A 27,500-nucleotide genomic window follows, 5' to 3' on the forward strand; every position below is an offset into this window, starting at 1 on the left:
TGGTCAAAAATGGTCATTATTTCCTCTAAAATAACAACCTGGTAGAAGAACAAAACTTTTACCTTCAAATATAATTCCAAATTATTTTTCTATCTTTTGATAGTTTGAACTTCATTACCCAGAAACCCTCTGTGTTTTTATTGTGATGGTTTGAAAGGTTTCTGATGATTGTTGTTATTTTCTCCTCAGGACTCAAAGCAGCTCAGAGAGAAGAGACACAGACGTGGAGATTTCCAGAAGGTCAGAGTTCGTCTATTGTTTTTATCACTGAGTCTCTGTCATCATCTGAGCTGCAGTTTGACTCTTTATAACCTGACACCTTTAACAAAGTTAAAACTAATCTGTATCATTAAAAGTAATCCATAAGAGTAGAGGTAGTAATTAGAGTATTTAAGAGACCATTTAAATTGTCTTTTTTCTCAGTGTAGCTACATAAAATAAAAAGTATGAACAGTAGTTAATCTATCAGCTCAGTAGAGAATATTTATATGACATTAGTTTGAAAACAGAGACTCAGTTCAATTCAAAAGAAACTTTAATGATTTTGTTTCATTTAACAAATCACAGTAATGATAATGACAGAGGTTTGACCACTAGGAGGCGCTTCTTTTCCACAGACTAACACAACACATAACTGTTTATGATCAATGATTGTATCATGAACAGTTAAATGTCGTTAACGTGTTCGTCTGTAAAATGACCTCACGGCTCCGTCACAGTGGGAATAAAAACAAAGTGTCTTCAATAGAAACATCAGCAAACTTCAACTGCAAACACTTTGTTTTTATTCCCACTGTGACGGAGCCGTGAGGTCATTTTACAGACGAACACGTTAACGACATTTAACTGTTCATGATACAATCATTGATCATAAACAGTTTTGTGTTGTTAAAGATGTTTGATGGAGACGTGTTAGTGTGAAATAAGCTCACAGCTCCATCACATGTTGGTGGGACAATAAAACAAAGTGTCTCCAGTTGAGTTCAGTGTCTTGTTGTTAGAAGCAGCAGGTCTGTCAGTCTGTCTGTGATCAACAGCTTCATCACTCTGTGGTTTTCTTTCATCAGCTGCTTCCTCCTCCTCCTGCAGAGACACAGAGTGTTAATACTGCTGTTCAATCATCAATCAATAATTGATAATTAATTCTACCACAATTACTAATAAATTGTTATTATTACCAGAATAGCTGCTGTTCAATTACTGTTGGTTATTAAAACCATTACCTACGGTTTAATTCCAGGAAATTGTTGCTTTTAAAGCAGAATTGATTGAATTATTTAACACTGTTAATGATTTCATAATCAAATGTTTAAGGTTGTTTGTAAAGAAATAAAACTGTTCCTACCTTCACCTTCAGTGGATCCAGACGTTTCTGTGAATTCACCTGAAAAACACAGACGATTGATTTAAAAACAGAATCTCTGACGACTTCTAACAAACAACTGATCATTAGATGAGAATAGAATCAGTTTTCTACATGAACTGTGTGAATAAACTTTATTAATGAGTCTGTTTGAAGGTTGTTTACTGATTAACTGTTACACAGTTTAATGACTCAGTGTCTGTGGTGGACTGTTGATGCTCAAAGTTACCTGAAGGTCTCCGTGGTGGATCCTGGTCCTGGTCTCTGCACTCTGGATGAAGTGGTGACACCTGGAGGAAATAAAGAAGAAACATAGAAATGAAAATGATCAATACACCGTCACCTGTTTCAAACATCACGTCCATGTTAAACTGAGAGCAACACATTTTAAAAATGAAGCTTTGAAGTTTGTGTCTTTGCCGTCTGTCGATCGACCACTGAAGTGATCATGTGATTTACTGTGAAGAACATCATAAACACTCTGAAGTTACATGCAGGGTTTGAACTTGTGTCAGTATTTCTACACTGTAGTACTGTTACTACTACACCACAGACAGAAACATTACAGCAGGAAGTTTTAAAGATTAAAGGTGAAAGGAAACGACACACTCTCCTTCTTAACACATATTTAGTTAATGTGTTGTTTTGTCTTAGTTTATAAATAAAGGTAACATTCATTAATTCAGTCTGATTAAGTTTAGTATGAATTTACTCATATTTCCATTACTCAAACTTTATGATCAGCTCTGATGACAGTGACTGAGAGTGAGGAGTTTTTTACATCCTGAATATGACGTGTGTGATTTCATATTTAACTGATTTTAAACTTTATATTTTGGATTTACAAAGATAGAGTTTATAACAGCAGCTTATTTTCTAGTTAAATTAAACTTTTTTTCCTGTGGTTAAAACACATAACTAATACAGTGTGTTTATGCCAAAATATTTAGTGAATAAAAACCAAAACTTTGTCCTGATTTTCTCTGATGTACAAACAAAGTGAATATACTTTAACTGGTACTGAACAATAACTTTTAACAGTTGAGCATCTGTTGTGTTTATTGTGCTGGATTTGACCTGACTGTGTATTTAAATAAAAACACTCCAAGCATTAATAACCTGATCAAGTCGTTTTGTTCAGACTGGATAAATGTTTAGGACTCATACCTCTGTGGTGTGTGAGAGCTGGTGTTTCTGTCCAGGCTGCAGCAGCTGGAGAGGGAGACTGGAGACCTGGAAAGGCCTGGAAAAACCTGGAAAACACAAGAACGAGACTTGAAAAACTAATAAACTACAAAAAAAATACTGATCCAAAGTTAAATCAGTGAAGGAGATGAAGAAACTTTTTGCTAAAAACTGGACAATATCACTTTGAGGTGAAGAAGGTCTCCTCGGGTAACTGAGTACACTTACTCAAGTTGTACTTCAGTAGAACTTAATGTAGTTTCCACTTTTCAGTTTGAGGCTGGGGGTTAAAATCTAGTTTTCAAAGCTGAGCTCAATCAAGTGTGAAGTCAACACAAACAAATGACAACTCACTAATAAACACGAGAGGATGAATGGACGGACATGGCCAGATTTTTACTCAAATTCCCCCCCCAAAAAAAGTGAGCACAAGACAACCAGGAAACTATGTCAGGAACTGACACAAAACTACAAAACAGCCAGAAGGATGTTGATAAACAGATGTAGAACGAGCAGGTAGACACTCACAATGAAGAAAAACAACCGCAAAGATACAAAACTGCCACAAAGCGACAAAAAGCTGGGACGCAGCGCGATCACAAAGCTCTGACAAACCACCACAAACTGACTTTTAGCGACCAGAGTGACTGACAAAGACACAACATGTCTGCAAGTGACACAAACACTCTGTTACCCAGGCAATAAAGGTGACTGAAAATAGGAGGAAGGTCAAAAGATAGGCTTAGACGAGAGGGTTAATGCTAAAGCTAAAGCTAACGCTCCACGCTAATCAGTTAGCCGCTAGCTGTTAGCCTTACCTTAGCGCCGCACGTGTGCTCAGCGTCCAGCCTCACTCGTGTTCGACAAAAACAGCTCCAAAGCTCGTTTTAATATCCAGATTTCCTCGGTGATGAAGAGTCTTCGTGTGTTAACAAACTGAGGCGACGAAGCGGCGACTCAAACGTTGATTTTACTCCGTATTTTTACTCGTTTTTTCCGTGTTTGTTTGTCCGCCGCTCTGCTCTCCTCCGCTCAGGTCTCGTCGAATGACGACAGACGCTAGCCAACGTCGTCAGACAAGGCGCTGATTGGTCGACCGACTGTGGCCCGCCTAGCTCCGCTCGTGATTGGTTGAATCAGCGGAAGTTGATGGGTGAAGAGCTGAGAGAGAAGCTGAGTGTGAAGGGCTCTGGTGGTCCGATGGGTTGGTTCGCGGCCGCGAGGTCGAGCTCTTTAGTTGGGAGGAGTCAGGTTCAAGTCCTGCCTGCCGCTGGACCCTGGAGGAATAATTGAAAACATTGAAGAGAGACTGATTGAAATGTGGAGTTGTAACAACAATTAATTTTTTTAATACAACACGTTACATCAACAGCTACCACTGCTACTTACTGTGTCAACTAATTTACAGACATTATTTGCTGTCAGAATCAAATCTGCCTTATCCAACTATAATCTAACACACTGGTTAAGGGCTGCACTTATTAATTCAGTTATTAATTAATTTACCTTGTCACTCGTGTAACATCTCAGTGATGTGTGTCTTTGTTGATTGTGGACCTCATCCTCTCTCTCTCTTGTAGACATGATGCATCCGACATTGACTTACCTCCCTGATAATCGAGGTTAACTGTAAGAGCTAATTCTACAGACGCAACATTGATAAAGTCTGGAAAGAACAAGAAACGCTTGTAGCAATAAGGTTGTGTTGCACCCACAAATCACACAGGACTCAGGACGAACAGATTTGTTGTGTTTCTACTCACGCTCTTTCAAACTCTCACTAACTTTCTAAGAAGAAAGGCTTTTGTAGAAGAGCTCAGAGCTAAATGAAATGACCAGTTGGAAGCTTAGTGGTGGAGACATTGACGTCATGTGACCGTGGTGTAGTTGGTTTATAGCCGAACATTAGCTTTTTACTTCTGGAGATTGGATTCAGGCTTCAAACATCAGAACAGTGGTGTTCATCTGTGAAGATTATCTGATGTTTTTATCTGATATTTTCTGGAATAATCCAAAACCCAATGAAACAATCTCATTGGCTTTTTGTGGAGGGAACCAGGGTGATGCTAACTTCCTGGTTGGACTACAAAAATATGTCATCCCCCTGTTGTACATGCATGCTGCCTTATTCCCTTCCCTTTTTATCTGCACCTTGTCTCCTTCCTGTCTCTGTTAACCCTCCCTCACTCCTGGATGTAGTGCTGTCTAACCAGCACTGTCCTCCAGTCAGCCGGGCTGAACAGTGCTGCTGCTGCTCAGGTCACTAATGGAACAAGACAAGGCCTCTTTTCTTCTTAAGGGCCGTGAGAAATGGGGCGAACACACACATACACACTCACTGAGCTCTCAAGCAGCAGTAGCAGTAACTCTCACCCAGCCATTGTCCTCTGATCTGAGGTCAGAGTCAGTGAGTGAGTGTTGCCGTGGAGTCAAGGAGGGACGATCAGCACAGCTCTTAGTCTCCAGTGGACGGACGTTTGTTCTCCAGCGATGCTGCGTCCATCATTGTAACTGATTAACTGTGTTGTGCTGCTTAAATGGAAGATGAATCAAAGTCAGAGTGTTAACGAGACAACATTAGACTACCATATGTTTTGTACAGTAGGTTCTTTGTTGTTTTTTATCACACATTTTCTCATCAGCATGTTCACTTTGGAAATTCTCACATGCAAAAACACAAAAAGGAAGTGATCACACACTGATCTTTGCAGTAAATTCAGTACAGAGATTGAGCTTTTTATTAAAGAGTAACATACTTTTTGTTTAAGCAGAAACATTGTTATATGTCAATACCAGACTCCATTGACAAAAACAGGAATTTTACCGAGTAGAACACAGGAGCTGCTGCCTCCATCTGTTTGTTTGTTTGTATTGTTGTTTGGTAATTTTACTAAAGTAAAGAATCTGAGTACTCCTTACACCACTCAAAGTCACACAACAACACAGACAAACAACAAACTGAGGCAGCGGTATTGCAGCAACTCCTGTGTTCTGCTTGGTAAAATTACTGCTTTTGTCAATGGAGTCTGGTATTGATAAAAGGTCAGTTTCTGGTTAAACAAGAAGGATCTTACTCTTGAGTAAAAAGCTCTACCTCTTTAGGAATCATTTCCATAATGTTGTCAGACACTTAACAATCTGAGCCTGTTAGGTGGCAAAAACAAGCACTTTAGTGGACGTCCATTGAGGTGGACAATTGCACATTGTATTACATTAGAGCAGCTGTTGGTGGCTCCGTCCCTGTCAGTCATTTACACTAAAAATTTACACTCCACCAGCCTCTGCCTCTGTGTGTAGGTAAAGTTAGTTCACAACAGCCCTACATCGCAAAAGAGATGGGAGATGCCCGGTTGCCACGGCGACGCTGTAAAACTAATTTACTACATCTGGAAAAAAGTGCAGCCGTCTGCAAGAACTGCCTCCTGTGCGTATAAATTACAGCGCAGGAATGAAACGATAGTATCCTGAAAATACAATATCATCCTTTATTTATTTCCACACCTTCTTTCACAGTTAGAGCTTGAATTTGAAGATTAATGTGTGTGATTTTCAGCTAATACTTGAAGGCAGGCTGAGATCTCTGAGTGTGTGGATGGAGAACATCACTGTGGGCCATGTTGTTTCACTTCCAATTAGCGCTCCCTCTCTCTCTGTCTGTGCTGCTTTTAGTGGATGTCTGCAAAATGAAGCTTTCAGCTCTTTGCATCAGTGTGTGCTGTGTATACTGTATGTTTATAATTAAATAGAGATGGAAAGGAAGGATGTGTGTGTTCATCTGTGCGTGTGATACCGGCGTCTGATAGCAGTATAAGCAGTAATGGTGTTTGTGTAATGGGCCATGGCTAGATTGTCAGATCAGCACTGGATAGTGCATCCATGCTACACAAACACACACAGACACACACACTACACTGTATATATATATATATATATATATATATATATATATATAAGCTTTTAGACTGAGATCTGCTGATATTTCCTGCATTTTAAGTCAGAAATCTTTACTCACACGAGTCTAATGCTGCTAATTGCAATGGATATAATGTCTCCAATGTGACCTTGCAGTTCTTGAAGCTACTGAGGAAGTAATTACATTGATTAATTGCATTATGTTTGCTATTGATTAGCGCAGCGGCTGGTTCCACCGGCACAACAAAGGGGCAGCAGCGTACATAAATGTTACAGGACGACACTCGAAAAGAAAATGAAGTGGTGATCCGTGATAATGTGCAAACAGGCCGTGACAAGCTTCCATTCGTCAAGAAATACTGACTTTAGGCCCTCAGGGTTTGAAGCAACCGCAAATGCCAAGGCAAGGACACACACACACATTTACACAAATACATTACACACAATCGGCTCCCCATCTGCAGAACCACACAGATTACTAACAACTGCTTCTGGCATTTCTAAAAGTTTTGGCACCGTTATCGTCCCGTGTGGCGTTATAGACTCATCACAACAGAAGTTATCCCAGGGCATTTTTTAATACAGAGCAGGTCTAGACCGTACTCTTTATAATATTAGCTTACAGAGGTCTGAGTTGCGAGTTGCAAGGGGAAAAAAATAATCTCTTTTAGAGACAGAAACCTTGAGCAGAACAAGGCCCAAGGCGGCTGGAGAAGGAGCAGGAGATAATTACATTAAGAGTAATAAAAATAGTAGCAGAAGAAGACGAAGAAGAAGAAAGTGCTACTCCTGTATGGTGCCGCAAAAATAAAAAGGACGTAAAAGAAAATAAAAGAAAATAATCTCACACACATTCTCCAAAAACACAGAGTCCAACTTAGATAAATAAATATATAAATGTATTGTTGAACATCAAAACTCTTCACTTCACTTTTCATTTTACATGATCCAGACTACAAATACCTGCAGAGAGCAACAGTGCAAGAGAGGATAGAGAACAAAACTACAGAGGCCCACTGGTGACATTTGAAGGTAAACAAATATCACATGGCCATGAGTTAAAAACGCATGGGAACAAGATCATTAAGTAGTGGCCACGCTTGAGTAAGCTGAAGGAATGAGATCAATGACTTGTCGCCACAGTAAAATTATTATTGTTCAGTTGTTTATTGATTTATTGGCATGGGTTTCTCAGTAGCTGCTTTCAAACATGGACAACTTTAACTTGATTTCATTTTATTTTAGCCTTGGAATAAAATTTATTTATTTCATGATGAATCATCAAACGTTATCTTAAGGCACTTTTCAAATAGATCAGGTCTAGACCCGACTCTTTATAGTACTGTATTTTCGAAAAAGAATCCCAACAGTTTCTACCATGAGCAGCACAAGGCGACAGTGGAGAGGAAAGACTTCCTTTAAAGGGGCAGAAACCTTGAGCTGAACCACCTCTGTTCCAAGACCAAGCGGTTAAATATGTGGGACTCCCCAACCAGCCTCTAGAACTGAGGAAGCCTTTTGGATGAGAGGTGAAATGTCCTCAAGAAACCTAAAAGGAGTCCAGTTGCCTTCAACTCTACCACTTAATACTGATACACATGGGTCACCATTTTTTCTTCCCTCAAATGTCACCAGAGGGGCTCCTTACAGAACTAGCTTCGTTGTGGTATGATTGTTCCACCAGATCAATTCAAGTCCAGGCAAATTCAGGTTAAGCACACATCCTTGTTCACTAGGGGTGTAAGGATACATCGATCCACATCGATTCAATAATCAGCAGATCCAGAATGATCAGACATTGTACATATTGTAACATCCTTTGCCATCCAAACATGGATACATCAGCTGAATCGATTCGAATCTAAATCATATTGTAGCAAGAGTTTGTTGTCTATTGAATCCATACGATATTGCATCGTGATGAACACCTATTGTACACCTAAGGCCTTTCCTCCTACCCTAACCCCAACAATCACAACTCAACACCTAACCTGAACCCTAAAACCAGGTCTTCACCCTCAAACAGCCTGATGCAGCATTTTGTTCTTGTGTCAAACTCCACAAGTATAGTGGGATCCCGGTTTTCGGACCCCACAAATACAGTAACAAGCACACACACACTGTCAGTGTCAGCTTCTACCACCCTCTGGCAGCAGCTGTCACTCATCAGCTCCTGGTGCCAGAGAGGACCAGAGCCAGTCTTGTTTGGCGTCCGCTGATCAGCCGAGCGGTGATGTACATCGTCTATTTACTACACCACTGAACCAGAGGAGGTGGAGGAGGAGGTGGAGGACCTTTCCTATGAGCTGTGTTATACCTAACAAGCCTAAAGGAAGACAGAGATGACGAGTCGTAGTGCTTACTCACTGTTTGGCATCATGTGCTTGGACAGATTGTCAGTAAACACTAATATTTATGTCTTACTTTTAAAACGACGGGTTTATTATGATCCCGACTGCACTGTAAGCTTATGTAATCACATAAAGCTTACAAACAATAAACATCCAACGTGTAATCATACACAAACCATGTGATCTACGTGCTAAACCACAGTGGATTACACCTCTCTGCACCAGTTTCTGGTCTTAAATCATCAATAACTTAGTGGCAGAGAAGATGCTAATTTCTGACTTTGAAATAGGACGTCTTCATAGTAAGAATCCCCTGCTGGGAGTCACCCGGGACAATTAACAGTGGGTGGTCTCATGAAAAATTTACTGAGGTGCAGCTGCAACATTTCTGTTCATCTGGTGCCACCCAGTGGAGAAACAAGGCATCACATCATGGACCTGTTCAATGACAGTATAACTATTCAAAGCTCTGTATGGTCTTTGTTAAACTGTGCATCGTCTAAAGGCCTGAAGTTATACCAGTAACCTTTACAGACTGGTAAATGTCTCAACACTGTTTCACACTGATGGATTATGGCTCAGGATATGGAACCTATAACCAATATTTAAAGTGCTTTCAGGGGTTTTAAACTCAACAGGACTCAAATCCAGCAGGTTTGACAGCAGATATCACCAGGACCCAAAAGCATCCATCCATCCTAATTAGCTCCACCGCTAATCCCTTGAGGGTCGTTGAGGGAAGTTGCCAGAGGCGGTGTACTCCCTGAACAGCTTGCCAGTCTATCACACGGCTTACATATACAGACAAACAACCAATCTACAGGAGGATTTAGAGTTGCCATCTAACCTGCATGTCTTTGGACCGAAACTAACACAGAGGCCCCCGGCCAAACCAGAGCTGAACACCAGCATATATTTAAGCAATAAGAACAAAAGAAGAAAGGACTAAATCAAAACAGTCCTCAAAGTTCATCAACTGCAGTGTTAGATTGGACTAAATATGTTTGTTGTCTTGTATGATCTTGTTTTTATCATTTACAGAACATCGCCTACATTAAATATATGGCTTCTCACCAGGTCCTCTGAAAGGTCCCATGTGACACCAGGTCTGGCCTCTTTACATCAGCTCTTCATAAAATTTAGGGTTAAATTCAAGATTTTGGTGATCACTTTGAGAGCTCCTCATGCCCAGTTGCCTGTGAAAAACTTTTGTTCTTGAAAGGTGCTACATAAATAAACGTTACTTACTATTATCACAATATTACTTGGTTACAAAGTCTTACATAACTTGGATCTTGCTTAAAACAACTTCCCTTTATTTTTTGTTCCAACTATAACTGAGATATTCCACTGTCTTTCCTTTCCTGCAGCTTTAAGGCTTTAGGACATGGTACAGACTGTGTATACCTATAGGATATATAGATGTATTTATAGATGCTCTCCAAACACACAACTGGATTCAAGGAAATCCCTCTACTCTATATTTAAAGAGTTGTTCCAACCATAAAATAACATCAATACGACAAAACAGTGGTCAGGATTCTCTCAGATTTTCACTGAAACATGCTATTTTCCACCTGTTTCAGGCCTGTAGAGAGAAAACTGAACAGACTGAATGTGTCTCGGTCAAACTAATGTTCTGTGATGGATTTTTCCCACAGCGGTTTGCAGGACCACACACAGTAATAACAGTGCAGACACATGGGACAACGTTATTTATCTGTAGCAGCACCAGAGTCACTCAGTCAAAACCTCCTGCCTGTCCACACCAACACCAAGGCGAGTTTTCTACTGAAGTCTCTTTCTACAGTTACAACAAACGCTGAGCAGCTGCTATATGCTGTAGAAGTAAACAAAAAGAAGACTATATCTACAGCTCAACATTACTCAGTCTTTACCTTCCTCTGTCTGTCTGTTGCCTCCACACTGTGTCTAATCTGTGACTGTAAGGCTGTAATCAATTTAGGTGTGCATAATTTGTTTTGCGAAGGAAATGATTACTGCTTCATGGATGATAATCAGTGATACATTATTGCTCTGGACACCAGGGACAGTGACCCTCAGATAACCTCGAACTGGAGGTTGTAAAGAAGGAAAGAAATTAAATGGAAACTTACCTGTCAGCTGCTGTACCGGACATAGCAGCGTCGTTGGCAAGTCTCTGGGTGAACGTCATCCGTCTTTGAAGGGAAACAAACACAAAGAAAGAGAATTATGTACTTTATGGACAAAGGGTTGTCAGTAAATACAGACAGGATGAGAGAAATGGTGTTACCGGCTCATGGTTGTACGCCTCCGCCAAACAGTCAAGTTGCAGAGAATGTGGTCACAATCTCTTCAGCAAGGGTGCTTAACAAGAGTGTTGCAGGGGATGACGTATTTTTATAGTCCAACCTGAAGGTTAGGATCGCCCTGGTTCTCTCGACAAAAAGCCAATGGGATTTTTTCACTGGGTTTTGGATTATTCCAGAAAATTTTCTGATCCTTAATGTTTACAGATGAACACCACTGTTCTGACGTTTGAAGCCTAAATCCAATCTCCAATCCAAAGGTGGACTGGTGAGTAGATGGGTTTTCATGTTAACGTCCCTGACAACCTCTGTAGTCTCATTTAGACACTTGTTAGCAACCGCCTTTTTTAAGACACGTAAAAGCTTCAAACATCAGGAGTGGGAGATTTAATGACATCTTTTATGTTGCAGAAACAAACGTGAAGATACCTTGAGCTTGTATCGAAAAATGTCATCACTTCAATATTTTATACTATTGCTAATGCTTGTGTGAAATTTTGTCACAATTCGCCCATGAGTTCTTGAGTTACTGGACCAAAATGTGTTTTGTAAGGTCACAGTGACATTGACCTTTGACCTTTAGCCACCAAATTCTGTGTAGTTCATCATTTACATTTACACCATTTACTGAATGTTTGTGCCAAATTTGAAGAAATTCCATCAAGGTGTTAGAGATATTGCATGCTTTAGAATGGGACGGACGAATGAACGGTAGAGTGTCATCAGCGTAGAAGCATTAAATGGCTGAAAGTAACTGACTAAATAGACACAAAATGTCTCTTGATTTTCTTTATTTGGATGAGCCTGATTTGCCAAAGAAATAAAACCAAGATTGTCAATTGCTGGATTTAACTGGAAAACAACTTTAAATTTGAATTGGTTATTTATAGACATGGAAAGAAATAACAGCATTAATGCATCGATTACATTACAGAGAACCTCCCTTTTAAAGAAAGTAACATTTTCCATCAATGAGTTTATAATTTGTACCTTACATTCACAAGTGATTTTATATTTTTATATGAGTAAAGAAATTGTCCAGTTTAGTGCAGGTGATTTCATTATATTAAAACATCTTTCTGAGGCATCAGTTAACATCAGAAAGGTAAATCTACATTAATACACAGGTATTTTTCCATATATTGGAATGTCTATAATGTGTTGTTACGCTACAGGTTTTTTATCTTTCTATGCATTTCACCATATTGTAGATACAACTTTAAGAGTTAGAGGAGCAAGGCTCTGTAATTAGGCACAAATAATCTCATTAGTCCTTGCACAGGGCTACAGAAACAGGAATCAAAGTTCCCATAAAGGCACACGCTGCTGTAGCTCTTGTTTTTTACACCTTGCATTGCTTCCTGCCCTGAGTAACGCAGATGTACGCAAAGTCTGAACTCCTCTGGATGTGTTTTCTACCACATATCCATCAGTTTCAAACCCCCTCTTCGCCGGGCTTGGTACTAAAAATCCTTTAAACTCTTAAAATTGAGAGTTCAAGCTCTGCCGTTGTAAAAAGAACAGAGGGGAATTGTTAAAGTCTTCATTTTTAAAATTGCCACGGGTCAGTTAAAAATATTCGTCCAGTCAATCTTGAAGCTGTAGTGAAGGTTGTGTTTGGTCAAGGAAGGCAGAAGAGCCATACACACAAGCAACTAAAAAAAACAAGGCTGATTCCAGTTCTGCCATTTTAGTGCTGTTAAGTCGATCCCCTCTTGTTCGCAGAGCCAGGATTCACAGTGTTTTTCTGGATCAGAGGAAGACTTGAGTGCACTTTCTGAGAAGTCGTTTAAAAAAAAAAAATTAAACAAAACAGGAATCACAGACTGTCGGTCCGGGCGTGGCAGCTGTCGCACACTCTGACAGGGTGATCCCAGCCTCGGGAAGGCACAGGCCTGAAATGCGTGGAACAGGGTCCGCACACGCCCTGTCCACAGGCCCTACAGTGGTGCTTCGACATGACCGGGGTGAACGTTTTGGAGCACTGGTGGCACTGGGTGATGTCCTGGTCTGGCACCCAGTAGTCCGGACGGGCCACGTCCTTCACAAAACCTGAGGGGAGTGGACGAGAACAGTAAATAATTAGTTTAAAATTTTTATTGGAGCATAATATATGAGTGAGACTGCTTTATATTTCATAAACTGGGGCTGGTGTGAATCACTTTATAGGAGCCCGAGCTTCATTAATGTTTATGGAGTAAATCTCCAAACAGCCATTAAATATCTCAGATGGGTGGATAGCATCTAGCTCATTAAATGTTTATTTATGACATTAATTGATTGCAGAGGAGCCATTGTTCAATATATCCACCTCATATGCCAGAATTAGAGACAGCTATTCATTTGTCTACCTCAACGGACGTCCACTAAAGTTCTTGTTTTTGTTATCGACAGGCTCAGATTGTTATTATAAGTGTCTGACAACATTATGGATATGATTCCTACAGAGACAGAGCTTTTTATTAAAGAGTTTTAACCAGAAACAGATGATTTATCACTACCAAACTCCATTGACAAAAATAGTAACTATACACAGTAGTTTTTGGAAAGCTGCTGCCTAAATCTTTTAGTTTATGTGGTGTTATTACATGGCATTTTTTCTCAAGTTAAGGATCTGAGTACTTCTTCCACCACTCAAACAACACAAACAAACTAACAGATAGAAGCAGTGGTATTCCAGCAACTCTTGTGTTCTGATCGGTAAAATTCCTGCTTTTGTCAATGGAGTCTGGTACCATTATATAGTGATGTTTCTAATCGAAAAAGGATCTTACTCTTTAATAAAAAGCTCTGTCTCTGTAGAAATCCTATCCAAAATATTGTCAGACATTTATAGTAACGATGCTATAGATTTTCGTCTCTGTCAGTCATTTCCAAACACTAACTAGTCACATGAACGTGAAACCAGCTGCACTCACAGAGAGGATAGTCCACAGCTGTGGTGACCATGTCCAGCGTCGACTGAGCCACCTCCGTCACCCGGCGAGCTATCAGACCACGAGGCTCCACCTTACACACTGAAGAACAACACACAAGGCAGCAGTAACATTACCCACAATGCAGCAGCTTTGTGTCTTTTATTAGTTAGTTAGGTTTGTATCTTTAAATCTCAAAATTCTGAGATTTCATATTGCAAAGAATAATTAGATTAACAGAAAAAGGAAAGCTGAGAAACTAATTTAATGTTTGTTGAACCTGCTCTGTATTAATACAGTAAAACAACCTAACATGACTATACCTGCAACGATTACTCGATTACATCCATTAGTCGACTGAAAGAAATTAACTTTGTTAATAAGAGACTTTTCAAGCAAATACACCAAAAAATCTCCAGTTTCAGTTTCTCAACTGTGAGAATTTGCTGATTTCCTTTGTCTCATATTATAATTAATTTAATATTTCGAGATATTTTTGTTACTTCACTGTTTTATGACAACTATTAATCAATTAATCAGGAGAATAATTAACGGATGAATTAATAAGGTGCAGTTTCTAATGACATTCACGTAGGTCATTAAAGGATCATTTTAAACGTCATTATATTGTATTAATATATATATGTTATGTATACACTTACCATGAACTCAATGTAGTTCATTTCTTTCTTGTTTCGTTTTCAATCATAAACAACAAATAAAAGGTACTTAACAATATTTAATTATTTTTCTCCTTTTATTTCTAACTTTTGTGCAAATCTTCAACTATTTTACTAGATATTAACACATAAAACATAAAAAAGTAAAAAGAAAACACTTTGCAAAGTGGACCCTTTTCATAGTTATGAGCTCCTTGTTTTGCCTTGGTTCTTTCTCATTCATTAGATTCACTCTCCTCCATGTTTGTTTGTTTTTCCTTCAGGCAAATCTCCTGTTTACATCTGAGCAAAAGAATGCAAAGCGACGTCAAAATGACGAAAAATATTGATGTCAAGTGTGTGATTTGCGATGTAATGAAATGAACGAGTGTAAAACAAAAAGACAAGACGTTTTTCCAATCGTACTGATCAACTAGCGGCTGGTGGGCCACATCCAGCCCACAGAGTATTAATGAATTCAGTAAGTGTGATGGAAATAAATAATAGAGTCAACACCGGTCGATGACTTTGAAGAATTCAGTCCTGACTGGTGATGAATATAAATCAATTACTCTCCTGAATTACAGATTTTAACCCTCACTCACACCGGGTTTGATCTTTATCTTACCCTGACTGTTGGTGTCCGGTGGACCTCCCTGGCGGTAGCAGGCCTTACAAACCCTGACGGGTCCCGTGCCCCAGCCCCTCTCCGGCACCGGCATCCTGTGGCTGGAGCAGGGGTGGCAGAAACCCTCGCCACAAGACCTGCAGTGGTGCTTCCTCTCCGCCTCCTCGAACACCTTCTGACAGCCGTGACAGGCCTGAGGAGCGAGGGGAGGAGGAGGACATGACGATGTTAGCAACACATCAAACGTCAGTGTGTCTGTTGTGTGTCTCAGGTTTAGTTCCTCAGACTCACTGTGATCTCTGTGTTCGGTCTCCAGTAAGGAGGCGCCACCTGGTCCGTGAGCCAGGCGGCGACGGCTTTGGTGGGGCCGGTGCTGTACTCCGATACCGACTGGATCACAAAGTTCATCCCATCCAGGACCCTCTGGGCGGCGTTCTGGTGGTTGGTTAGGAAGGTGTCCGACTGAGAGAAAGAGAGAGGGATGAAGAAATGGTGCATATTCTCATCCATCAGGTGTCTTAATAATAATTTCAGCATTAAGTACACAAGTTAGAGGCTGACAGTGTGTAACAACAAAGGAGGAGTTACAATCTTTGGCTGTAACATGCCTATGTTTGGGGTTTATGTGACAAAAACATGTGCATTGTGTCACTGCCAGACTCCATAGGAAAAAACAGGAATTTTAGCGAGCAGAACTCAGGAGCTGCTGGAAATATCTGCTGCCTTGATCTTTGTGTTATTGTGTGGCATTTTTACTTAAGTAAAGTATCTGAATGCATCTCTCACCACTGAAAGTCACACAATAACACAAACAAACTAACAGATCAAGGCAGCAGTAGGTGAGCAGCGCCTGCGTTCTGCTCGCTAAAATTCCTGTTTTTGTCAATGGAGTCTGGTACTGTTATTCAGTGATTTTTCTGGTCCTGCAATGGAAAAGGATCCCGACAGAAATAGACCTTTTTATTAAAGAGTAAGATCCTTTTTGTTTAACGAGAAACATCACAATATATCAGTACCAGACTCCATTGACAAAAACACAAATTTAACCGAGCTGGACACAAGAGCTGCTGCTTTCATCTGTTAAATTGTTTGTGTTATTGTGTGGTATTTTTACTTATGTGAAGGATTTGAATACTTCTTCCACCACTGAAAGTCAAACATTAACACAAACAAACTAACACATGAAGGTACCAGTAGATGAACAACTCCCCATGTTCTGCTCAGTAAAATTTGTGTTTTTGTCAATGGAGTCTGGTACTGATAAATAACGATGTTAGTGGTTAAACAAAAAGGATCTTACTCTTTAATAAAAAGTTTCTGGTACTCACCCCCTCCCAGACGTGCTTGACCTCAGATCGTACCACGCTGCTCTCGGGGTCCTGGTTTCCCATCCAGTACTGTCTGCTGCGGTAGATCACACCACAGCTCGCACACTCCAACACATAACTGACGGAGGCGGGGGCAACAGACAGGTGAGTGGATATGACTGGCTGACAGGTAATAGACAGGTGTGTGTGTGTGTTTACCTACCCTGACCAGGCGTACTTGGCCAGTCCAAACCAGGGGTTGTCGGTGGACGCTGACGTCTTGGGCACAACAATCACCTCCCGGCCTCCTTCATAGCATCGCTACAGACGCAACACGCAGATAATAACATGGAGAATATATTAAAAATGTTAACGAAGGACCTGGAAACAGCACAAAACAGGGGGTGTACTTACTTTGCAGATGAGGACCTTGTTGTTGAACTGGTGTGCATACTGGCAGAGTCCATCCGCCATGTGTGGGACTCTGTCTCTGAGATGGTTCATCCCGTTTTTACACCGAATGCTGGAGGCAAGACAAGGAAAATCAACGAGGTTCAGACGACATTAACAGACGCCAGAGTGGGATTTTATACAAATCTTCACATACAGAAGAAGTAAAAATAGTCGGGGATTTCCACATCTTTCGTTCCAAAAACATGGAAAACACATCAAGGTTTATGAGTCCCAGTGGGCAGGCAGTTAACATCCACAGCCAGGGACGGCTACAGGATTTCTATTAACCTTAAATGGTTGTGTGGAAATTCAGAAGAAGAGGAACGATTGTTGTTATAAATGTCTGACAACATTATGGTTAGGATTCCTACAGAGACAGACCTTTTTCTTTAACCAGAAAAAAGCCATTTCATCAGTACCAGACTCCATTAACAAAAAGAGAAATTTTACCGAGCAGAACACAGGAGGTGCTGGAATACCACTGCCTGCATCTGTTAGTTTGTTTGTGTTGTTGTGTTGCATTTTTGCTTACATAAAGGATCTGAATAGTTCTTCCACCACTGAAAATCACACAACAAAACAAACTAACTAACTGATCGAAGTGGTCCAGTAGCTCGTTTTCCCGCTCAGGTAAAATCGCTGTTTTTGTCAATGGAGTCTGGTATTGATCTACAGCAATGTTTCTGGCTAAACAAAAAGGGATCTTACTCTTAAATACAAAAGGTCTATCTCTGTAGGAGTTCTATCCACAATTTTTATCCAGAAACATCAATATATATCAGTACCAGACTCCACTGACAAAAAGAGTAATTTAACCGAGCCGAACGCAGTAGTTCCTGGAATACCGCTGCCTTGATCTGTTAGTTTATCTGTATTATTATGTGGTGGAAGAAGTATTCAAACCCTTAAGTAAAAGTACCACACAATAACACAAACATACCAACAGATGGAGGCAGCAGTATTCAAGCAGCTCCTGTGTTCTGCTCGGTAAAATTCCTGATTTTGTCAATGGAGTCTGGTATTGATATATACCCTGTCTGTAGGAATCAGGTGTTTGGGACTTACTTGCAGCTGAGGCAGACGGCAGGAGCAGGTGAAGTACTCGTCTGGGAAGAAGGAGTACAGCGTCATCTTGTCGTCGGACAGTTCGCCACGGAAACGCTCGCTCAGTGCCTGAGGAAAAACAACGAGCAAAGGTTCCTCCATCTCTCTGCTGAACTTATCTACAACTGAACACCACAGGTAACGGTCAGCCATTTTACCTCCAGGGCGTGAAAAACGATGCCGGGCTGGCGGGGGGAGCGGGTGTGGGTGTTCTTCACTTGCTGCTTGACGGCGTCCAGCAGGCTGGTGTAGTTGGTGGGAGGCCTGATGGTCTGGGTACCGACGTACTGCACCGAGCTGAAGGCCTCCGTCCCCAGATCCAGGTCGTGGAACCGCTTCTGGAGCAGCGTGTCGGCGTGGCCGGCCATCTTGGAGTCTACGAGGGGGAAGATTTAGTCGGATAACAGAAACCACAGAGAGAGGGTACATACATGCAAGGCTGCAAAGTTCCAGGAATTTTCAGAGTTGAAAAAATTTCTATGGGAATTAACAGGAATATATGGAAATAAACTGGAAATATATGGGAATTAATGAGAATATATGGGAATTCAGAAGAATATACAGAATTGGGATATATGAAAATTAATAGGAATTAACAGGAATATATGGGAATTAACTGAAAGATACTGGAAATTAACTGTAATATATGGAAATTAGCAGGAATATACAAGAATTAATGGGAATATACGGGAATTAATGGGAATATATAGGAAACAATGGGAATAAACTGGAAGTTAACGGGAATGTACGGGAATAAACTGCAAATTTGCAAAATTGCAGGTAAACTAAACTTTCTAACCAGAGTTAGAAAAACTGGTTAACTTGGATTATTGTCACAAGTGGGGTTGCAAAATTCCAGAAATTTTCAAAGCTGGGAAATTTCTATGGAAATTAACAGGAATAAATTGGAAATTTGCAAAATTGCAGGTTAGCCTATAACTGGGAACTTAAAAGTAGTTGGAAAAAAAAAACAAACTTACAGCACAATATTGGTTAAAACAACCAGATTTAATGCAAAGCCTGCACAGATAATTTCTAAAATCCTGCTAATTACTGCATCTGAGCCTACGGACAACATAAGATTAATGAGCAATAAATAAATCACAATGTGTTTATACAGTAGCTAGCTGGCAAATCAGATATGCTAAATGTAAGCTAGTCAGAGGAACTATGTTTATTTCATTCAATATTCAAGTTTTTTTATTGTTCTACTAACAGAGTCAATTAAAGTTCTACTCACAAACAAATTTAAAAAGTCAGTTTTTAAATTTAAATTTGTATTAGTTTGCACGCTTATGGAAAAAAGAGTTTATGTTTGTATGTGATACAGTTTGTATAAATAACCCCAAGTTTCCAGTTAATTCCCATATATTCCCATTAATTCCCGCTAACTGCCATATAGTCCCATATATTCCTGTTAATTCTCACAGAAAGATTCCAACTTGGAATTTTTCCAAAATTCCCCAGGCTAAACTTCCCATGGAAAGTTTCTGGGAATTTTCCAGCCCTACATGCAGGCATTTCCTTCGTCTTACCATGACCCAGCAGCTGAGTGTGCGTCGTCTCCTGGAAGACGATGACGGCCGGACCCAGAGAAGAGAGGGGCACGTCCAGGCCACAGCGGCTGGACAGGGCCCTGAGCTCCGGGGTGAAGTGCTTCAGGTAGGCCCTGGAGGCGCTGCTCAGGAAGTGGAACATGTCGTTGTGGAGGCGTTCGGCTCGTGTACGATAGATGACGATATCAGACACCTGCCAACACCTGGACGAATATATACAACAAATCTAACTGTTTTCCCAAACTAAATTTACAGGGACGTATTTAGTATTTGTAAATTATTAGCTACTAAAATTACCTTCAGCAGCAGCCGCATCCTCTGGTTCTGATTGGCCGCAGCTCCCAGCAGGCCCTCGGTATCCAGGGCGACCAGGCTGAGGTCAGGGTCGTAGGCGGCCCACACTCCCACCGTACAGGAACTGGGGGACTTGGAGGTGAAGAACACGCTCTCGCCGCCGAACAGGATGTGGTTGAGGGTGTGGGACTTGCCGTCGCCAGTGTTGCCGAAGATGGAGAGGACCTTGACGCCCGCGACGTCCCCACACCCAAGTCTGTCCACGAAGTCGGACTCGTCGCGGACCTGCAGGGAGAGGAGGGGGAACGAGTTAGCTTCTACTTTAGTTTACATACAGAGGATGGATTACTGGGCAGTCTTCACATAATTCGCTGGCTCACCTGGATTTTATTTTTCCATGTTTTTAGGTGTAAATGAACTGATAGGGACAAATATCTTTGGAATTTGTGCAGTATTGAGTGAGAACAGCTGCTGCAATATGATCCAATGATCAACAGTCCACGTCAAAGTCAGTCAGTAAAGTGCTTATTTTTGCCAGTGACAGGCTCAGAGTGTTGTTAGGATTCCTACACAGACAAACCTTTTTCTTCAACCAGAAGACAGCTGTTATATCGCTACCAGACTCCAGAGGCAGCAGAATTCCAGCCACTCCTGAGTAAAATTCCTATTTTGTCAATGGAGTCTGGTGGTGTTACATAGAGATGTTTCTGGCAAAACAAAAAGGATCTTACATATCTTTTTAATAAAAAGGTCTATCTCTATAGGAATTCCATTCATCCTTTTCTTTAACAAGAAACAGCCTTTATTTTAAAACCAGACTCCATTGACAAAAGCAGGAATTTTACCGAGCACAACCTCAGAGGTGCAGAAATAAAGCTGCCTTTACAGGTTAGTTAGTTTGTGTTATTGTGCAACTTCCAGTGGTGGAAGAAGTATTCACATCCTTTACTTCAGTAAAATTACCACATAATGACACAAACAAACCAGCAGATCGAGGTAGCGTTATTCCAGCAACTCCTGCTCTCCTGTGTGGTAAAATTACTGTTTTTGTCAGTGGAGTCTGGTACAGGATCTCTCTCTGTAGGTTTCTTATCCGTAACGTTATCAAACACTCACGACAACAATCTGAGCTTGTCAGTGGTACAAACAGGGCTGCATCTCAGGCTACTTATATAAAAGTATTTATAATTAACTACAGTTGTGGCAACAATACAAACAAATAAGCGGGTGCCTCCCTGTGGGTCAGCTGTACTGAATGACTCACCAGGGACTTTCCCAATGAGACACACTTTTGCTGCCTTACCTTCCTCCGGTGTAGCCTTTAACGTCAGTCTCCTGAGGGTATCATTAGCTCTCGTTAGCAAAAACATATCCTGAAGCTAACCCCCCCCCCCCCCTCAAAACTAGCTTGAGTGTTTATTCCAGTAGCAAACAGTGGAGACAAGCTAACTTTAAGCTAACTTTACTGACTTTAGCTCGGTGTTTTGTAAGCTAGTTCAGCTCGTGTATCTGCACTGTAGCCGTTAGCATCAGTGACAATACACAGTTAATGGCCTTCATTAGCATCCGTGCTGTCTTCTTCTTCTTCTTAGCCTAGCTGCTAATTGTTAGCTCCGTTGACGTTAGCTAACTTTACCTGCAGGTTTTCTTGCTCGTCCACCAGCAGGAAGCTCCGGACACCGTCCGCCCGCTCCTCCGCCTTCACCGGACCGATCGATATGCTCTCCATTTCCTTCATCAATATCTCGGACATCGTTGGTTTAATCACTTTAAATCATAACTGAGACGGAGCGAGAGAGGAGCAAAGCGAAAGTTCAGCATGACTCCAGTCCCGTCCGTCTGTCAATCACAACAACAGCGCGTGGACGAGTGACGCTGCTCGGGGGAGGAGCCGAGCGAGAGCGTGACGTAAGACGCACAGTGTTTCTGGTGCGTTCATGACAATTTGTTAAATCCGAAAACTTCTCTGTGATCTCAGATGGAAGATTATATATTATGTAAAATTACTCATAATATTATAATTAAACGTAACAGCATCGTTAAATAGGCAGTTATGAACATGTAACAAGCCTATAACAATGAATTCACTGTAAATTTTCTGATTATATAGTGTAAATTTCATTTACATAAATGCAGAAGTGTAAAGGGAATCCCTAACTTTACGGGATTTCAGTGTGAATTTAATAAAATAATAAAAACTTAAAATAATAAAACACACTCTGTACACAGAACGTTTTTAAAAAGACTCATGAAATGCTTTCTGTATGTGTTTTTACTTAATTTCTCTTCAGAGCTTCACTATTATACACAATTAATACAACTTTATTTATTCTTATAATTCCTGAAACCTTTACTCTAAAAAAATTACTTTAAAAATCGACCTACTCATGCGTAAAAATCGTTTTTTTCCGAGTCTGGAGTTTGTAAAGTCCGACTTTAAGCCGTGCCATGAATGCAGCATCTATACAGTATAGTGGTCGTGTTGTTTCTTGGTGCATCAGCGCCACCGTGTGGTCAAAATCAGACATAACGCTCAACCTGACATTGACCAAACTTCAGAAATCATGGAACAAAAAAGAATAAAACTAAACGAGATGATTCACAGTTTAAAAAATATTTGTTTCTATCCTGTAGTAGAGTTTTAAGGCTTAAATGTGACTATACAAGACAAATAAAATTAAACTCCATGTTTGTGTTTCACCGGCTGAACCTGAAAATTATTATCAGCAGCTAATTCATAATCACAGCAACAGCCCCACACAGGACTCAAAGTTTCCATTTAACTGGCAGAGTGTTTTATTGGAGCGCTGCTGCCATGTTAGAGCTGCTAGCTAATGTTCATTAAATATTTGTTAGCACAGATCTATAAATATCACATGTCACTGAATGGCTTCAGAGCGGCGCCACTGCTAACATGACATGGGAGAAAGAAATTCCAGCATTTGCTGCTCTAACAGTCCTGGCAGAGCTCCATCCTACCCTTCCCTCCTTAATCCAGGATAAAGAATTCAACTACAGTTATTCTAATAGTTGAAATAAGTCGTATAGTCAAACATAACACATAAAATAAGAGGCGGTTTGATGTGGATTCACCTAAAGACACAGGCAGAAAAGTGAGCAAACAGATGGGAAGGAATTAAGGAAGGAATTAAGGAAGGAAGCGAGTCTTAAGGAAGGAGGAGTGAGGGGTTTGGAGAGGGTCCCAGCGTTTCTCCAGGCTCAACCAAGAGAGACAAACGTCTGAAAGAATCAATTATAAGGGCCTGTACCCCCCACCCCAACCCACCACCCCTGATTAATGAATAATTAAAGCTGCTCAGTGCAGGGCCACCTAGCTCAGATAATATACGATTAATTTGGGGGGGTGGGTGGGGGGGGTCAACATGCCACCACTGGTGTGAGGTTATGTCTCTTAATTTACTGTAAAATAGGGTGAAATTAAATTAACTTGTTAACAATAATAACTCCAACTTTTGTGGCCATCATTATAAGTGAGTAATAACATAATTCTTCTTATCTTCTGTGCCAATACCACCTTAAATGTCATCCTGGTGTCCTCCTGTGCACAGAAACCTGCTTTTAAAATCATTTATTTGCATTAATTTCTTATTTTAATGTGTTTAAACCGAAGCTGCAGCCTACTGTAGCTGTTATTATTTCATTATCATAAATTCGGCTGTTTTCGGGGGGGTCGGGAGAGGAGGGGGGGGTTTGGCTTTGCCCTTACAAGTCCGAGGCGGGACCGTGGTGGTCCACTCGAACCGCTACCCCCGCCGGTACTTGTAGTGCTCCGCTCCTCGGCATGTTTCATGTTGACATGCGTAAAAAACTACACTTCCCCAAAGCTGTCACGGAGCGCTTCCGTCTCCCATTGGCTGCTCGCTCCAGCCGCAGCCCCAGAGAATGAATGAAATTGAAATAGCAGCTACATTACATGTACAATACCGGGGCTCTGCAGTGTTGCATTCTATCATACTATATCAAAATGGCCACAGCGGTGCAGAACCCCCTCAAATCGTAAGTACAACACGTTTTTCCTGAGCGGTTGCGCGTTTTTGTGTCTGTGCATGCTGTCAGTGCAGTTTTAAATTCCCTGATAATTCTCAGCATGATTGCCAACACATCTATACATGCGGTGCACACAGCGGAAGGTGGAGATAATGTAACGGGAGGCGGATTGGAGCCTAAAGAAAAGTTCGATTTAACGCTCGAGTGTTTATTCTAAAGGACGGGGGTTTACAGTGCGCTCCGATGCGATCCACATCCTAAACCGTGTCCCTGAGCAGCAGCAGCAGCAGTGTGTGTGTGTGTGTGTATGTGTGTGTTTGTGAGTGTGTGTGTGTGTGCAGGGATATGGAGGAATGCTGGAGGTAGATTTGGGTGACCCGGTATGTCCCTCGCCGGTGTAGCCAGCCAAGATCACGGTCAAAGCCGCCAGGGCTGGAGCGGCAGGGGCCGGGGGAGGAGGGAGGTGGAGGGGTACCTGTGTGAGGTGGTGGTGGTGAAGGAAGGAGGAGGAGGAGGAGGAGGAGGGGGGTGAACAGGTAGGCAGGATGAAGCTCCGGGGTTTTTTAGGCTGCAGCGCCGGACCTCTCGGAGATACAGCGGCCGGGGTAAAGACGCTGATGTTCGGCTTCAACTCCCGACACTTGCCGCTTATAAAAAAGCCGTCAACGGTTATTTTGTGCGGCTTTTAACGGGTGGGTTTCCCGTGAAGTTTGATCCCCTCTTTGTGCATTTTTTATTTAAAGGGAGGGGGGTCTCTCTCTCTCTCTCCCTCTCTCTTACTCTCTCTGTTTTTTGTTGTTTTTCTGAGACTGGTTTCACCGGAATGCAGACGCCTGCTGCCCGCCTGGGCTCCCGGCCAAAAAAAAAAAAAAAAAAAAAAAAAGGTGGCTGATGTGCGTCTGTCAGCGTGGACCTACACATGGTCTAAGCTTTAAGAATAAACAAATAAATAATTATAATAGCTCCAGGATATGGGGGAGAGTTTGAGGCGCACAAAAGGTTCAGCTTTGGCAGTTTGAAACAAAGAAAAGTCACAAGGCAGACCTGTGTGCAGAGGCGAGAGAGGGGCGCACATGCAGGGGGTTTGTTAAAAAATACCTGAGCAGGGATTCGGTCTGTCTGTGTGTCTGTCAGCCTCTGAGATGCAGACACACAGGCGACATTTCGTGCAATTCCACGAGCGGCTGCCCCTGTACGTGCCTGTTTTGAAGAGCACTTGACAGGAAGAGAGAGAGAGGGAGAGAGGATTGTAACTGCTGTGCTGCCTCTGATTGGCTGTGATGGCATTTAAAAAAAATAATAATCTCATTCCTAAACATAACAAACACCTCATTTAGAGAAGAATAACGCGTTTGTAAAGGGTTAACTGTGCTCTAATGAGCTGATATTCAGGGATATTATTCAGTAGATGGACTGGACGGAGCATCCTCCTCTCCCTCCTCTACTTCCTCTTCCTCCTCTCCTGCTCATCCAAGCAGAGCCACAGTGTGACCTGATTGCTCCCAGAGGCCCTCGGTGACACCATGTCAGGGGATTAAATTGACTGATTTGCATTGGAATACATAATACAGACCGGGACAGACCGGGAGAGGAGGCTCGGAGTGGGAAGTCAATTCAAAATAAAGGAAGAATCTTCAGTCGTGGTCTTTGATTGATTTTTTAGGAAGTTGCTCGCATGCTGCTTGCATGCTGCTTCACTCCAGCTTCTGAAAAAGCCAGTATCGGGGTTTAACTACAACCAGTTACCAGCTTCTTCTAAAAACAAAACAAAATAAAAACGAGCCCCCTCAGTAATTAGCATGTGTGCAAACAAACTTGCTATTAGCGGCTTACAAATTAGGGGCTGATCCAGTAAAATGGGCCAAGACGAGACGACTGTTGCAAAGAAAAATTTTGGTTCAGTGTCGGGGGGGCCTCGTAATAAGACAAAACCTTGTGTTGTGTCGTTAAATATCCTTAAACCTTGTTGAATATCTGCAGGAAATTATAATTAATTCAGTGGATGTGAATTCTGTCGCCTCCTGAAATCTACCGGGCATTTCCTTATAAACTCTGTCTCTCTCTCTGCTGGATTAGACGCTCGTTTAATCTCTCTCTGTCCTCCCATCACCCCTACCCCTCCTCCCCCCTCCTCCCTGAGTCTTCCTCTCTCCCCTCTCTCTTCATCACTTCCTCCATCCATCACTCTCTTTGCTATCGCCCCTTTTGTTCAGCCATTTCCTCGCTCTTGTCCTTCTTTTTTTTTTTTGGCTTCGAACCATCGGAGCCACCCCGACCCCCACCCACAACCCCCCGACCCCCGCCCTCACAACCCCCCCGACACCCGCCACACTTCTTTACATTGCGAATCACTACTTTGATATTCAGAAAGAAGTACTGAGGGGGGAAATTTCTCTCTGCATCTTTAAAAGCTTGCTCCTTTTTGCAGGGATTTACAGACAGGAAGTGTTTATACGTCACACGTATATAATTATACAACATTTCAATTTGCAGCACTCAATTCTGACACTTCCTGTTCGCGAAATAAACAAAAAAATGCATAAAACTTGAAATATTTCTGCAGCAAAGTGCAACTAAGAGCAAGAATCTCTGAATTTAAAGACACAGGTGGCAGATTTGGTAAAAAATGTGGCGTGTGTTGCTTCTTTGTGCTGCTTAGAGAGGAGGGGAGATGTGGCAGGGTCCTATATAACAATAATAATAATATTTCCCTGCCTGCCTGACTGAGCCGGGCTAAATGAGCTCGGTGTAATAACCGGCTCTGTGTGCAAACAGCCCTGCACAACGGCTGCAAACCACAGCCTGAGCATCCACCATTTCTAGATTTTTCTTTTCTTTCTTTTCTCTTTCAATCCCCCCCCCCTACCCTCTTTTTTTCCATTCCCTCACTCGCTCATTTATGCAGTAACACACACACACACATATATATATATAAATACACAATAGGAAGCACACACACAGATGCACAGTTGCACTCTCTCATTCCCTTTCTCTGGCTCTCAGTTTGTTCTTTATTCGTGGGAGTGAGCCTGAGGTCTGATGTTTTTAAGGGTATTTCTTTTTCTGAGTTATTCCTTTCATCATCCCCCCGTATTTAGACTTTCTATCTGTTTTACTTTGTCTTTTTTTTAAAAAGAAAGACGACAGGATAGAGAGAGACTGGGAAAGAGAGAGAGAGAGAGAAAGAGAGAGACATAGATAAGTATTTTTAGCTCTATGACCTATTTCTCCAGTGCTACCTAACTGACTGTCAGTCAGCTCCACTGCTTTGGGACCTTGCGTGATTTTTCCAGCCAGGAAATTTGGAATTTGTAGTTCTGCTGGGGGTTTGAACTTGTAGTCCAAAATGAAAACAACACGGGAGAAGCAGAAAACGACCCCCCCCACCCTCCCAATTTATATTATTCCCAGTCCGTTATTCCGTTGTCCAGTGGATCCCTATCAGGAGTCGTCGAGGGTGGAGTCAAAGCAAAC

General features: G+C 41.5%; 2 protein-coding genes and 1 long non-coding RNA gene across 3 annotated transcripts in view; 1 reads left to right on the forward strand and 2 right to left on the reverse strand.

The window, feature by feature from the left end:
• Positions 1–765: 765 nt before the first annotated feature.
• On the reverse strand, positions 766–5,718 carry LOC108890630 (uncharacterized). Its single transcript, XR_001962182.2, has 5 exons — positions 3,367–5,718; positions 2,531–2,616; positions 1,593–1,653; positions 1,346–1,384; positions 766–1,083 (listed from the first exon to the last, which is right to left on the reverse strand). It is a non-coding gene; the product is annotated as an uncharacterized LOC108890630 (long non-coding RNA).
• Positions 5,719–11,876: 6,158 nt separating this feature from the next.
• On the reverse strand, positions 11,877–21,899 carry si:ch211-11n16.2 (zinc finger FYVE domain-containing protein 1). Its single transcript, XM_018687630.2, is given in 13 exon segments — positions 11,877–13,154; positions 14,021–14,119; positions 15,305–15,497; positions 15,596–15,766; positions 16,633–16,750; positions 16,835–16,932; positions 17,026–17,134; positions 18,130–18,149; positions 18,151–18,237; positions 18,327–18,544; positions 19,704–19,917; positions 20,013–20,303; positions 21,655–21,899. Coding segments are annotated over 13 exon segments (1,968 nt in total). The 5' UTR covers positions 21,772–21,899; the 3' UTR covers positions 11,877–12,921.
• A 2,036-nt stretch (positions 21,900–23,935) lies between these two features.
• The window catches only part of dpf1 (double PHD fingers 1), a 52,125-nt gene continuing 48,560 nt past the window's right edge, over positions 23,936–27,500 (forward strand). The window contains exon 1 of the mRNA XM_018687624.2: positions 23,936–24,035. Within this exon, the coding sequence (XP_018543140.1) occupies positions 23,953–24,035 (83 nt within the window). The 5' untranslated portion in view covers positions 23,936–23,952. The remainder of the gene's footprint in view (positions 24,036–27,500) is intronic.

This window comes from Lates calcarifer, linkage group LG21 (assembly GCF_001640805.2).
Source record: "Lates calcarifer isolate ASB-BC8 linkage group LG21, TLL_Latcal_v3, whole genome shotgun sequence".
In the NCBI taxonomy this organism is placed as follows: domain Eukaryota; kingdom Metazoa; phylum Chordata; class Actinopteri; family Centropomidae; genus Lates; species Lates calcarifer.